The following is a 14,317-nucleotide window of genomic DNA, read 5'->3' as shown; positions in this document are numbered from 1 at the left end:
AGGCTAAACGTCTGCACAGCCCTCTGGGAGAAGGTCATTGTTAGTATTTTTGCTTGCAGCAAATGGAAGGGTCAAGTGGCAACTTTCAAATGTCAGATTGGAGAGTTGGTGTTTGTTGCTGGCTTGTTCTCCTCCTTCTAAGTTAATGCATACTTAGGATGCCTGTCACTATGAAAGTAACAAAATGCGCAGAAGGGAAACACTGTAGCCATGATAGGGCTGATGGTACAACTAAAGATAACGGCTGGCTTTTAAAGATAGAATGTGAGAGTTAAAAGAAAACACTGAGGGCTGGCAGGGAAAATGTTACACAGCCTTGCACCAAAAGAGAAAAGGAACACAGAAACATTCATCTCTGGTTGTGTTCTATAATCTATGAATCTTCCACCCCCAACCATCCCCCTGACCACCAAGCTCACCTAAGAGGTTTAGGGGGAAATTCTTAAGAGCCTCTTACTCTTGGGTTCTTTAAAATAATTCAGCAGACTTTTAAGAAGCACATTGTCTCTCCTAAGAAAGTCCCTCCATTCCACGTGTCACAGAAAATAGAGGAGTTTCCACAGCTACTTTGAATAGGATGGTTTCAAAAGACTTTGCAAACACTCAAGTGCTGGGTGTGTAGAGCAAAATGCCCCCGCCATAGTCTCATGGGGACATTGGCACCTTGAACAGCTGTGGACTGTCTTTTAGCTCTTTCTTTAAAACATTGAGGGAAGCCTGGAGCCTTTACCTGCCAAGAATTTTGCTGACACAACCATGGCTGACCCGAAGCTGCCTGGAGATGTCGCAGGGCCTGACACCTTGATGGGCAAGTTCCACTATCCTTTGGCGGACTACATCTGGGAGTGGCCGTCCATTCACAAAAACCCCCCCAAGCTGATTCACTCCTCCATGTCCTGAAACAGATCAGAAACAAAAAGCAAGGGGAAGGGTGGTTAGAACCAGTCACATAGTACAAGTGCCCTTGTGAGAGCACCCAGACCCCTCTGAGATCACAAATGGCTGGCAGGCTAGATGTCTTATACCTGGTGTCAATCATGCGGATGACATAAGGCCCCTACATGGCTTCTCCAGTCTCAGCTTTTGACCATCTGCAGGCAGTCAACTGAGCCACCGGGAGCTCCCTACACTGTTTCTTTTACTTACTAGCATTTTCCTTTTCATTTGGGGAAAGGGGTAAGGGAACGCATGAAAGGGGTCTGTATGACAGGAGCTCAATGTAGTACATGAGGCTGAATCTGAGGAAGATCCTGGGGAGAAGATTATGTCTTAAAATAATCAAATTTAAAGAGGAAAAAAAATGTGGAACTCGTTCTCTTTTAACATATGTCTTAAAAGATGAGACGGGCTATTCTGATATCTGCATCTCAAGGGGGAAAGTGTTTTTAAATCAGCAATCTAATTCAAGAACTGAAGACTTTCTTTTTTAATGACCAGCATTTTCAGATCACTGAGACAAAACCTAACCGCTGCCTTAATTTAAAAATAGAAAAAAAAAATTAAAGCCTCCCTTTAAGACTGTGATGTTGACGTGCAGGCTTGACCATTGTACCCTCTCAGAGCACACAAAAGAAATGGGTCACAGGGTCTTCAGTGCCTCGCACACTCCACTGAATCAGGATTTGTTAGAAAGGTGTGCCCCTGGTATTTCGGGCATGTCTTTCGATCTGCAAGCAGGTTTAAATTGGTTAGGAAGAAACAAGAAAGCTTCCGAGTCCCAGGTTTCACGGGTGCCATGGAGTGTATTTAAGTAAAATAAGTCAGAGGAAGTGCCTGTTCCACTCCTACACTTACGCAGGTGCATCAGGGGCGCTCTGAAGGGAAACAGGGACCTGAGGAAACTGAAGATGGAAGCAGTCAACACAGACAGGTCCAATGTGACATCACTGACACTGCAGCCGTCAATCAGCCACTAACTGGCATTGCTGAGGGTCGGAGCCGAAACAAGTTCAAGAACATACTGATGCTGTTGGCAGCCCAGAGGCTGACGAGGGGTAAGCTCCTACCCTGAGACAGACTGGGGTCACACCCATATCCATACTTCCAACTTTAAAGGAGAAAGCAAACACCACAGCTCATCCACCACCCATCCTGGTCCAGGGCCTGTCTACCACCAGGCCCACGAACTATCTGAAATTGAGGAATAAAACACTCACAACGCCGCCTATTTCTTTAAAAGTGTCTTTTTTAAAAAAAAAATCATGAACTATTTCCCAAAATTCCCAAGTTTGGGTGTATGTCCAAGAAAACCACAATTTTTAAGGAAATAACATCCCTTAGTTCCAAACCATGCTGACTCTTCCTCTGATTTTTTTAAATGTGCCTTTTAGAGATTTTGATTGTTCTGAAACATCAAAATTCACACAGGGGAAGAAAAAAAAACCAGGAGGGAAATTTGTCCTGAGTAGGATTTTACAGCTAGGGACATAGTTAAATAGCTTACCTATAACAGGAAGATTACAGCCACCCTGATCAACAGCTTTGTTCTGGGACAGAGATTATCTAAGTGGGAGGGGGTTTGAATCAATCTTTTCAGAATAGGTTGGACGTAAGTAAAACAAAGTACACCACAAATTGGGGTGTGCCCACTGGGAGGATGGGGTCAGGAAACGACAGCTAAAAGACCTAGCACATTTCTGATACACTCTAGAGGTCCAGGCCTTGCAGCCAGTCTGCAATCATTGTTTGCCATACCACTGACAACTGAGACTTCTGCCCAAAACACAGTGGCTTCGGAGGACTTCAACGCCAAGAACGGCTCTGTAGAAGATTTGTGGGTTTGTATCGCAACAAAAATTGTGAGGAATCTCCTAGAGTCAGGTCTCTCTAAATCACAGCAGATCCCCTCAAACTACCTTCCTGTGCCCACAAGGCTAACGGATTTGCAGAATCTAAAACAAGTGTCCATATCGGACACAGGCTTACAAACTTGGCCTAGGTGACTCTTACTTTTCTTAACTTCCTAGACAGGCCCCCAGACACTCTTGGTCCTCTTGCCTCATTTATAAATATACCCAACAGAGCACTTTACCACTGAGGCCTCAGGAAAGGTGCTAATCTGAGATTGGTGAGAAGGGAAGCTCACAAGTAAGGGAGAGAGTAAGTCGGACAGAGGAAAGAGAGGTATGTGGAAAGGGTATAGAGAGTAGGGGCTGAGACAGACAGCAAGGAAAGGAAGGCTAGATAGAACACAGAGACTTTTAGGCAGGCAGAGGAAAAAATGGAATGGAGAACTCAAAATAGATCAGCAAATAAGAGGAAGGGGACTTGTAGGAGACAGGATTTCTGTGCGTGGAACTGTTTCCCTCTCTCGGGCCTTGCTCCAGCTTTGCACCTCTTCAAAGACTCAAACCCCAACCTCTACTGTGTATTCCAGCTGGGCGAGGGCTCATCTGCAAGGAAGGGGCTGGGCTAAGACATGAACTCAGCTATCATTCCTAAGGGGAGCAGAATTTGCAGAGACTGGCACAATAAAGCCATGGAAACAAATTAGGTAGAAACTGGGAAACACAGATACAAAGTAAAGATCATCAGCCTCCACCTGGGGAACAGGGTTTGAAGGGGGAATTGAAGAAAGATGGAACTGTGGGTGACCCAGGACCTTTGGGTCTCTAGCTTGGAAGGAGCTGGCTTCTGTAGGTGATCCCCAGACCTGGTTAAGGACATATGGCCCACAAAGGACACTGCTGAAACCCCAAGAACTATGACTGGGCACAGATTATTAGGAAAGAGATGTCTCTGCTCGGCTAAAAGCCAAACTACAAGACCCTGGGTCATAGAAACTCTTTCTAAATGCACCAAAGCAGGATGGGGAAGGAGCACACATAGACATGTGAATCCCAGAGAGTGGACAGTCAGGGGCTGACACACACATAACAGTCAGGCTGTGAATACAGACACAGAGGGAGAGCCTTGTCTGTGTGGCTACTCCAACAATCCACTGCCCTCTCTGGAATTAGGTCCTTCTCTTTCCCCCCCTTGCTATAAATTCCCTGAAGCCTAATGGTATGCCTCTATCTATCCTGAGAACCAGTTACAATTCTGTCAGTCCTTTTATCTCTCCTGCCACCGTATTAAACAGGGGTAACTGAAGGTTTGGGTCACACTCAGATGTGACACTGGCCACAAAAGTACTGTATAACTAACTGGTAAAATGCTTGGGGAAGAAAACATCTGGAGGAGGGTCACTGTGCCAGTGTACTTGGTGGAACTGGACTAAAGTGTGGGGTACCTCTAAACTCAGAAGCCAAATATGCAGTTGTGTCTGTCCTTCTCAACAGAAGCTGTCCTGTGCAGAACTGGTTGTGGGGGAATGGAGGAAGAAGGGAGGTAACAAGGAAAAACTGACCAGGACCAGGGGGAAAAAGATGAAAGGAAGGATCCTAGTATACCTTTCACCTTGAAGAACCTATTTTCTCTGCCCCCAACATCAGCAAATTAGGACCTGGAGTCAGAATACATTGTGCAAACAAACAGCTTTAGGCATAAGAACTAAGGTCTTACCAAAGACGCCAAGGGCTTCCACTAGCTCTGGAAGCTAGGCTTGCCCAGCCCCCACTGTGCTGCCAGGGAGATTGAGAATGGGAGGAGGGAGCATTTCCCGAGGAGGGGGCAGATTGAGGGCCCGGCAGGAAGGCTGAAACATTAGCAGTTGGTTAACCTGCACCTGGAAGGAGCTGCCTCTCCACACGGATGCACACCGCAAGACCACCAAGTCTGATGCTGTCTCCCCACGGGCTTGGGCATGACCTCTGGACAGCAGAACTCTGGACAGAGAGAGGCAGTGCAGGCCTTTGGATTTCCGCCAGAAGCACGGCAGCCAGCCCTACCCATTTTGCCTCCCAGTTGCTTCTTGCCCACCTCTGAGTGTAGCCCCCAACTCGTTTGTCTCCAGATTTCGCTCTGAGTGAGAACAGAGAGGCTCTAGAGCCAGTCTGCGCAGGAAAATGCTGCGGGAGACGCTGGAGCCATAGTGGAATGGAAACCGCTTAAACCCAGTCTCCAAACGGGAGGAATCGTTGGGGCTGGGACCAGAGCAAGCAGCTTTTCTGCGCGAACCTTGTGGCCGCTTGGCTTGCTCGGGAGGTTTACCTCCGACTGGGATATTGACACAAAGAGAAGCTGACCTCCTGCTCGAAGCCCGCTTCGGCTAACTAAACAAGCCTTCTCTCGCTGCCAGGCCACTCGGTCCTTGGTGGAAGACACGAAGATTATTACCTCACCTTGCCTTCTCTCTAGCCGGGTCTCGGCTGCCTTTGTTAAATAGGGGGCCCACGGCTAGAGTTGTGGGATCCCAGCTGGTTGAGGTTAAACAAGGTTGTAGCCGGCTGCTAGCCACGGAGTTTCTCTGAGATCTGCAGCCCACAGAGACCTGAGCTGGGCACCCGAGTGCAGTCTGCCAAAGCCTGCCGCCTTCCCCTGGCTGTGTCTACAGCCAACAGAAAGGAAACGCGATTCGTTCCACTTGGAATTTCCTTGAAATCTCCGAATCTAATCCAGCGTTAACTCACCGTGAGAAGAGCGCTCATCTCACAGGAGGCTGTGTTAATGGGTGAACTGGCAGAATCCCTGTGGGTCAGGCAGCGGGGCCCTGCCGGTGCCTGAAATGACCCTGCCGGTCTCTTACACTTCACAGGCTTTCAGAAGGCAGGGACGCCTGCATGTGACTAATTAGCTTTCTTTTTTCTTTTTCCTTCTTTTTTTTTCTTTCTTTTCTTTCTTTCCTTTCTTTCTTTCTCTTTTTCTTTCTAGTAGAGAAGCCATCTCAAGGTAGACATCCTACAGAGAAGGACTCAATGATGTCTTTAAAGGTCTCTGTATGTACTGGCCGACGCCTAAACTGAAGTGTAGCCTAGGGACCCTGACTTCGTTGTTTTTTTAAATCCCCTCTCCTCGAGCCAGGGCGCATTTGGAATCCTGGACCTGATGCCCTTTCTTAACTCGCACTTCTTTCTTCACATATAGAGGGACGGTCCGGACTCCACTTTTCCCCTCAAGCATCAGTCTTGGTCAGTCCCATGGCTGGAAAAGGCGCCAACGGAGTTGGGATGTTGAGCGCTGTCTGAGACTCTCACTGACCTCTATTAAAACTTCCTGCCCTCCAACTGGCTCAGTGCCGAGCTTTCTGTGAGTATGAACCAGGGTTCTGAGAATTAGCTGCTGGAGCTCCGGAAGGGCTGCCTACACTACCTCGTTGCTGGAGGCGGGATTCACCCAGGCGCTTCGGCCTCCGCAGCCAAACGCGTTCCGCGTCCGCTGCCCGAAAGCACTGCACTTTGCAAAGTTGTCTACGCAGCTACAGAGGTCCCGAGTCCTCCAGGACTTAGTACCTACCCCACACTCCGGCACCCCCAACCCGATCCCGGCTGGAGAGTGAGAGAAGCGAGCTCGCCGCCTACTTACTATGCATGGATGCAAACGGGTCGTGCTTACAGTGTATTTCCATCGGGGCGCTCCAGACTGTAGGCCGGCCCACGCCGCTGCCTCTCGGCGCCAAAGGGCTGCCCAGGGCGCCTAGGGAAACGCGCCACCAGGCCGGGCACCGCGTGAGCTAAGCTCAGAAAACACCTCTACAGCCGTGGGGTCCCTCGCGGAGCCGCCTGCGGAAGATCGCGGAGAGCTGAGCCAAGAGGCGGGAAACGGTGCTCAGCCGGTCGGTCTGGGAGCGGGCGTCCAACTCTGACCGGCTTCGCTCCTCGGAGGGCTCAGGCGGCGGCTTCCGGCCCGCACCAGAGAAGCTGCAGCCCAAGCTCCCGCGGCGTCGAGGGCATAGCTCAGGGGCCCACCTCCAGGACGGCTAGGGGAGCCTGGTGAGGGACCAGCAGCCTGCAGGAGGCCGCGAGCGCAGGGCCCTTCGTCTCAGTCCGGGGCAGCGAGGCCGCGGACTGCCAGGCTGCTTCGGTCTTGCCGCCTCGAGGGTCTGCCCACCCTTCAGCCTCTGCCAGGTCCTTCCTGTCTCCCGCTGCTCCGTGTCTCTGGAGCCCGACCTGCCCCTCCACCTCTCTCCTGCCGGTTCTCCCACGTCTCCGACGAAGTTACAGAGAACTCCCTCTCCTGTCGCACAGGGGCCGCGGCGGATTCTGAGATGCTGTAGCTGCTGAAGCTGGGAGCCCGGTGCGCCCCGGGGCTGCAACCCTCAAAGCCCGGGACCCGCCGCCTTCAAAGTTCCCGCGGGCCCCGCGACTCCCGGTTCCTTCGCGCCTGGCTGTGCCTCACGCTACCAACTCTAGGAGCCCCGCTGCCGGCTCTCGGGTTCCGGGTAGACTGTCCCTGGCTTGCCTCTTCCGGGACAGCCGGCCGCGTCTGCCCAGCGAGGAGCGAGGGGCGCAGGAGAGGATGAGGGTCCCTGCCGCCGGGGCCGCCGGGGCCGCCGGGGCTGTCGGTGCTGAGATGAAGCCCCTGCCGGCTCTAATGCCCGCTCTGCCGCCGCCGCCGCCGGCGCTAGCCCTCCGCCTGCTCGGCGCGCACAGTGCGCCACCGCGCCGCCCCGAAGCCGCTTTCAGGACCCGCTGCGTGTGGACAGCGCCGCCCGGGGCTCAGCCTCCCTCCGGGCGGGGGCGGGGCGGGAGCTCACCTGCCAATCACGCTCCATCAAGCCAATCAGAACGGGGGCATCCGGCCCAAGCCCGAAATACTGCCCTATTGGCTAAACAACCCACGGGCTCCGCCTGATTAGCCGGTACCTGGGCAATGGGAGAGAATGGGGGGCGGGGCCCAAACGGCGGCGCCACGTTCATTGACAAACGCGTGGGGAGAAGGCCTAGTGGTTCGCTGATGGAAAAGGGGGAGAACGAGAACAGGGCCCACGCAGTGTCTGGAGAGCCATGCTCTTGGTCCCACCGAGCCGACCCTTTCTGTGGGCCTTTGAGATTCTGGGATGCGCTTAGAGACTGAGGGCAACCAAAACAGGGACCAAGGGTGAGGGTGGGAGAGAAATCTCCAGAAGGAAATAAACAAAAATAGAAAAGAATTTTAGAAACACAGATTTAAGAGGAAGACAGTGCACCAGTAGAGATCCGATTTTCAGTCTAGATGGCAGATTTCAGTGTGTGTATCTGCCGCTTTAGGCCTCACTTCGCTCCTCTGTAAAATGGGCAGAGTTTAGTGAAGAGATCTTTAATGCTGGTTCCTTCCAATCGAAACATTTCCTAAGTTTATCAAGAACCCACCCTGCAACGGCTGTGTCCTCTGTATCCTCCTCTCTCATTCTTCTATCCACAGAGGCCCCACATTGCGTTAACCAAAAGCAGAACTGGGTGGGGGGGGTGGAGTATTATTTAAAGGTTACCAGAAATTGGGAAGTCTCCAAAGCTTGGACCAGGTTGCCTCAAGCACGGAAGCATAGATCCTTTCTGTTGTCTTAGCCTAGGAGCTGATAGGTCCCTTGGGAGTTGGTGATGCTCTTAGCTCAAAGCTTCTGTCAACAAGAGGATTTCCGCATCTGGTGCAAGGCCTCTTTTAAAAAGGGAAGGAGACCACCGGCACCCAGAGCTAATGAGAGCACCTGAAGCCAGTGGCCCTGCTGTTACCTCCATTTGCAAGAGCCTGGTGGTGTAGCAGCGGGATGACTACAAAAGCCAAGGTTCCCACCTGACAGGAAAAGCTGACCTTCCCTCACCCACATTCCTGTAGATTTTAGGACAAAAATTGACAGGCTTCTAGCGGAGGGAATTCTCCCGACCCAGCAAAGCTCTTTAACCAGCGCATGTCTCAGTTTCTTGGGAATGTAAGGCTCTCAGACCACAATCAAAACTGTTGGACTTTTTTTAAAAAAGTGTCTTTACCCAGGTAGCTATAGTTCTGTGAGTCTTCTAGTGTGCTAAGACCCAACCTAATGTAGACGCTGAGCACTCCCTCCGCCGAACCTCGGCAGCTGTGGGAGAAGACTAAACACTCACTCCTTTGAATCATAAATGGTGACTCTCTGCTATTAAACACAAAACCCACTAAAATGAAGACTCTGAGACATCTGCTTCAGGCATAGTAGAGCAAGGGCAAAACTCAGGTTGATCGTTTTCGCTATTTGCTTTCTGCCTGACTTTTTCCTCTTTTTCCATTCTTCACCCCTTGCTCCACTTCTAACATCTCTATACTAGGTCAGTCCGTGGATCCTCCCCTGATAGCTCTCCTTGAAGCTGCCCCTGACAAGTGGGCAATTCTCCCCTGGTTGACACATCCCCACCCCCACTGGGGCCCAGCTGCAGGAAAACAGCCAAGGCCGGTCTCTGGGGACACAGAAAGCTGTGGTGTACAAGGCAGTGGGGTGGTAGCTTTCTCTCTCCATTTCCCGAACCCCTTCCGGTTTTGATCTTTGCTGCCCCATAGCTACTGCCTTAGGGCAGGGAGGTTACAACTGGAAAAGGACTGTGCTGGCTTTTTACTTGCTTTATCCTGTAGTCCCCAGTGGGTCAGAGAGCACAAGAATTGAGTTCCAAGCCAGTTAGGGGACTTGCAACTCCCACTGTGGATGTCAAGAGACCGCTCCTGAGAATCAGTCAGTGGCACCTCAAGCTCCCAAGCCTGCTCCTTGAGCTTACAACCCCCGTTCTAGAATCTAAAACCTAAAAGGGTTCTGAGAGAATGTTTCCCCATTTTACAGATTTGGAACCCGAGGATAGGAGGCTGGATTCAACTTATCTGGTCATACTAGAGCAAGTCTGGGATAGAAGGAAGGCGGGAGGCTAGAAGGGGAGCTGATGTCAAAGCAAATAATTCATCTGGACAATGCCTGAAGAGGCCAGTTGTCCGGGATTGTTTAGACAAAAGCCTTGGGGCATTCTGAGGGCAGGATGAAACCGCAGATACCATTCCAACAGGCACAGCCCAGATCCCCCTTTCACACGGTACATATGTCCAGTGTTAGATATGTTCTCTTCTATATGACTCTACCTAACCAATGAAGGAAAAAAGGCCCTTAGTGATCCTGGTTTAGAGGAGTAGTTTCGTTTGCTACTCCTGGAGTTCCTGAGCTCTGAGAACTTCAAATCCCCAAGTGAACAGGCCTAATATTACCACCTAGTCCAGCCTTTTAAGCTTCCAAACAGTGGTCCAGAGAAGTTAGATGACCAGTCTGAGATTGCACAGCTATCCCCCCCCCACCCCCCGTAGAGATAGACTTCTACGCCTCGCCTCACGTCCTGCAACCTGGGTCCAGGAGGGGCTAGCAGAGAGCTACACAGAGGCCACATAGATCTGTGAAATGAAACCACCGTGGGGGGGAGGGGCAGGGGAAACAAAGCAAAACAAACAAGTAGAGCCCACAGTTATTTAAATTCAATTGCTTTGGCAAGTTTTGTCTGTTGACTGAAGGACCATTTTGAGAGTGTTTCAGAAACCAGAACACCTTTGGAGAGACTCTGACTCTCTCTCTGTGCGTGTCTCTCTGTGTCTCTCTCTCTCTCTCTGTCTCTCTGTCTCTCTCTGTCTCTTTCTGTCTCTCTGTCTCCCTGTCTCTCTCTCTCTCTCTCTCCCTCCTGTCTCTCTCTCTCTCTCTCTCTCTCTCTCTCTCCCTGTCTCTCTCTCTCTCTCTCTCTCTCTCTCTCTCTCTCTCTCTCTCTCTCTCTCTCTCTCTGCACTTGGAGACTTTGGGAATCACACACCATGCCCACACCATCCCTACTTCCTCTTCTCCCACTCCCCAACAGTTCCTCCAGCTTACAGAACAGCCACACCCTCAGAGCGCTGGTGCTGCCACGGAGTTCTAGCCTAAGACAGCCTGTCTCTCGAAGTCCAAGTCAGGTGGCCGTCTACCTGCTCCTTCTTCCAATAAAACAAGGCCTCTCAGAATTCAGACTGATTGCACAATTGGGAAGGATCTGAGATGTCTGGGCACAGCCCTTCTAACCTGATGGGTTCCTTTTAACCTTAATTTTGGGAAAGTACCAAAGAGGAAAAGCAAATGGTCTGTGATTGCACAGCAAATGGAGCATAGAGATGCCTGTCTGATTCCTGAAAGTGGATCAAGAGTCTGCCCTCCTTGGTCTGGGTCTATTGCAGGAATCACCGGGAAGGAGAGTATCAAACCTTCAGGAAGTGCACACTTGCTGTGTTGGGGCTTGTTATCCCTAGCAGTTTGCCCTTGCAGACCAGGAACATGATTCTCTCTCCGAAGACTTAAGAGTACACAGTCCTTTCTCCTAAGGCCTCAGCTTCTTGTATCTGGAATACAGAGAGCAACCTCTGAAATGTTTCCTAGAGCCTGGCGAGATGCTGTCCTGTGCATGGGAAGTGCTAGTCTCCCCACTTCCAGACCCAGTCTTGCACCTGAAGCCCCTGCCTTCTGGGCCTCCTCTTTTTCAAAGAGGGGAGAAGCTTCTTAAGTGACTCCCTGCTGTGTGCTGACCTTGCTTCCTGTTGGGCTTTAAACTATAAAGGCACTACAGATGGGAGAGCCGAGTTCTAAAAAAGGACTGCTATATGACTCTGGAGGAAAGAAGGGAGTTTGGTGGCCCATGAAAGGCCTAAAAGTTCAGGGCAGAAAGTAGACCTAGATGGCCTTTAAGTGCCTGGACAGTCTCTCAGTTCTCTCCCTCCTCTTCCCTGAGCTGGACCTCAGGACGTGGAAGACAGGCAGAAGGGAACACCTGAGCTGCTACCCCTTCCCAAGCAGGTGGCTTTTACCCTAACTCATCATGAAGGGGCGTGGCTCTTAGGATTTGAATCTCCAGCCCCCCTTAGGATTTCCCCTATACAAACCCCACCCTGTCTAACAGCACAGAAGAGTGAAATGCTTTATTGATTAAACGATTATTCAGGCGATTGAACTAATCAAAGAGCCCATCGACCGCCATGAATTACATTCCTCGTGGTAGACAGCTTGTCGGAGAGACAGCCACTCAGACCCCTCTCTTAACTCTCACGCATCCAACCCGGTTCCAACAATAAACAACCCAGGCACAGGAACCTTTGGGCATCGAAGAAAGGAAGGTCGCCTGGGAATTAAGAATGGAAAGGGAGTGGAGGTCCAGGTTCCTGCCTCTGAACTCTCATCCCAGTGACGTTCTTGTGGCTCCTGCCCTCACTTTCTTCCATCATGGCTTTTCTAGACCCATAGCTATGCCAAGAAGTCACCCTAGATTGGGGGGGTCTAAGTTTTCTCTTGTCTCTGACTTTTTAATCAAAGGCTTGAGTAGATCTGAGGTCTCACAGATGACCCAGAAATGAGAGAAGCAGGTTTCCAGCCATCTGTCAGAGTATTTGTGTACAGGTTGGCACAAGAGCCTAATGCGAGAAAGAGGAGAGCATATCATGTTATGCCTTAGGGTAGACAGGGGCCTACTGCCCTGCCACATCTCCTCAGACAAACACATCCTGCTACCCAGTGCCTGGGCCTCTGGGAGACATAGAGGCACTGTGCCAAGAAGGCCTGTGTACATACAGTCACCCCAGCTCAATGACCAGGCTAGGCACATATATCCCCCCCACTTGTGCTCTCCTCCATTGGAGCAGCACCCACAGGACAAAGCCTGAGCATACAGTGTGACATATACACACACAGTGTCAGAGACTAGTCCAGGTGATTGCCTAAAGGCAAGTGATTGGAGTGTATGTGTGTGTGTGTGTGTGTGTGTGTGTGTGTGTGTACATATACACTGTCGAAATGTCACCAGTAGCCCACAGACTGCTCTTACCCTCCAAAGGTGTGACTGCTATAGGAGATCCTTGCATACAAATGCTAAATGCAATAGGACACCAATAATGAAACAGTACACTATGCACAGTGAGAGCTTAATTGCCCTGAATTCGCATCACTTTTGATCCTATCCCTCAGTAGAAGATCTAGGCTTGGCAGCACATGTTTTGTACACTATATCCCTAGTAGGCCCCAGTGCTATTCCTGTGCCTAGAGACAAGCACTTTTGTATGTATATTGGTATGTACACATTGGGCAGCTGTTGACATCCGAAAACGGAGGGGTCTGAGAACCTCCTCTTTCTTACTTCCAAAATCACTTGGGATATAGAAATGACCAGACAGTCAAGCAGTAGTTGTCCGTGAGTGAGATGCTTATCACATTATATATACACAGCATTTACACAAACACACATCTTGGAGGCTTAAAAAGAACACACACAAACACTAACTCATAAACACATGCTAATACACTCAAGGCAAGACACAAACTAATAAAGATACAAACAGGCATCCAAACTCAAACGAACACCTACTTAGGGGCATACAAACTCGTGCACGCATTGATCTCCTCAGGTAAACACACAGATCCAAACTTGCACACCCCCGGATTAACACCAACACAAGCATCAGAAACAGAAACAAACAAAACCCAAAGAAAACAGGCCTCCTTGAAGACACCTTCCCAGACTAATAAAAACCGTACAAAATGCACGGTAGGACAGGCCTTTTCCCGAAACAACTCCACACACACCCCTTTCTCCTCATGTGGATATTAGCATGCATACTAGCACTGAGTAGTGTCCCAAAGTTAGCATTTTTGACTCCCGTTTCGCAGTGTTCCTACCTGTCCTGATGGTCCGAGGAGTTGGGTAATTTTTCTCTAAATCCATTTTGATTATTTCAGGATTTGATGAAATGGATAGGGGGAAAGTTTCCACTTTTTTTGGTGCCTTTTTTCCCTTTTCTTTCTTTCTTTCCTTTTTTCTTTCTTTGTTTTTCTTTCTTTTTCTCTCCTTTTCTTTCTTTCTTTTCTTTTTCTTTTCCTTTTTCTTTCTTTTTTTCTTTTTCTTTTTTTTTGGTGCAGGGGCCGCTCACAAGTCGGAATAATTGAAGCCTTCCGCTCCCCCGCCGAGCTGGGGTAGCTGATCACTGAGCTGAAACTAAACGTTTTAGGTGGAAAAAAAGCGTCCGAAGGCACCGTGAAATGATTAAGGAACTAAAGAGCTTCTCGCCATGTGAGATCATGTCCTGTTCTCGCCAACATCACAAGATGTCCCCAGACACGTCGCGCCCCCGGCGCACCGCCCCGCACTGCGGGACAAGAACCAGGGAAAGGGTGTCGGCTCTGCGGCCTGCCTAGCGTGCCAGACGGGGCGGACAGGGCCTGGCCAAAGGTGTGCAAGAGGCCTGGAGAGCAGCAATGCCGCCTCGGTGCCGCCTTGGACTTTTATAGGGGGCTGGGGGGAGGGAAGGAAGGATTCAGACTGCGCCCAGCGTTGTTCGCGCGCCTAGGGGAAGGAGCACCTGAGTCACAGGGTCGTTACCCGCTTCCAAACCTGCGTCTGAGGGTCGCGGCCCTGTGCGCTTTTGCTCTACCTGTAAACCCTGCATTGTAAGTGCCAGTAGGCCCAATTTTTTTATTTTAAAGAAAGAACAATTCTGCCAAGCAGGTGGTTTTGAACCC

At 50.5% G+C, this 14,317-nt stretch overlaps 1 protein-coding gene across 3 annotated transcripts in view; it reads right to left on the bottom strand.

Annotated features, from left to right (window-relative positions):
• Nucleotides 1–13,551, bottom strand: part of Pax5 (paired box 5) — a 176,598-nt gene extending 163,047 nt beyond the window's left edge. For 2 of the 3 annotated variants that reach the window (XM_032887067.1, XM_032887058.1), the window contains exons 1-2: nucleotides 6,403–6,445; nucleotides 731–896 (exon numbers count right to left, since the gene is read on the bottom strand). In XM_032887067.1, coding sequence (XP_032742958.1) covers nucleotides 731–896; nucleotides 6,403–6,445 — 209 coding nt within the window. Of the gene's footprint in view, nucleotides 1–730; nucleotides 897–6,402; nucleotides 6,446–13,477 lie in introns of those variants that run through there. The other variant, XM_032887050.1, reaches the window with a different exon arrangement.
• Nucleotides 13,552–14,317: the final 766 nt, after the last annotated feature.

This window comes from Rattus rattus, chromosome 1 (genome assembly GCF_011064425.1).
Source record: "Rattus rattus isolate New Zealand chromosome 1, Rrattus_CSIRO_v1, whole genome shotgun sequence".
NCBI lineage: Eukaryota > Metazoa > Chordata > Mammalia > Rodentia > Muridae > Rattus > Rattus rattus.
The sequence above is the reverse complement of the archived record's forward strand: the minus strand, read 5'-3'. Positions and strand labels throughout refer to the sequence as shown.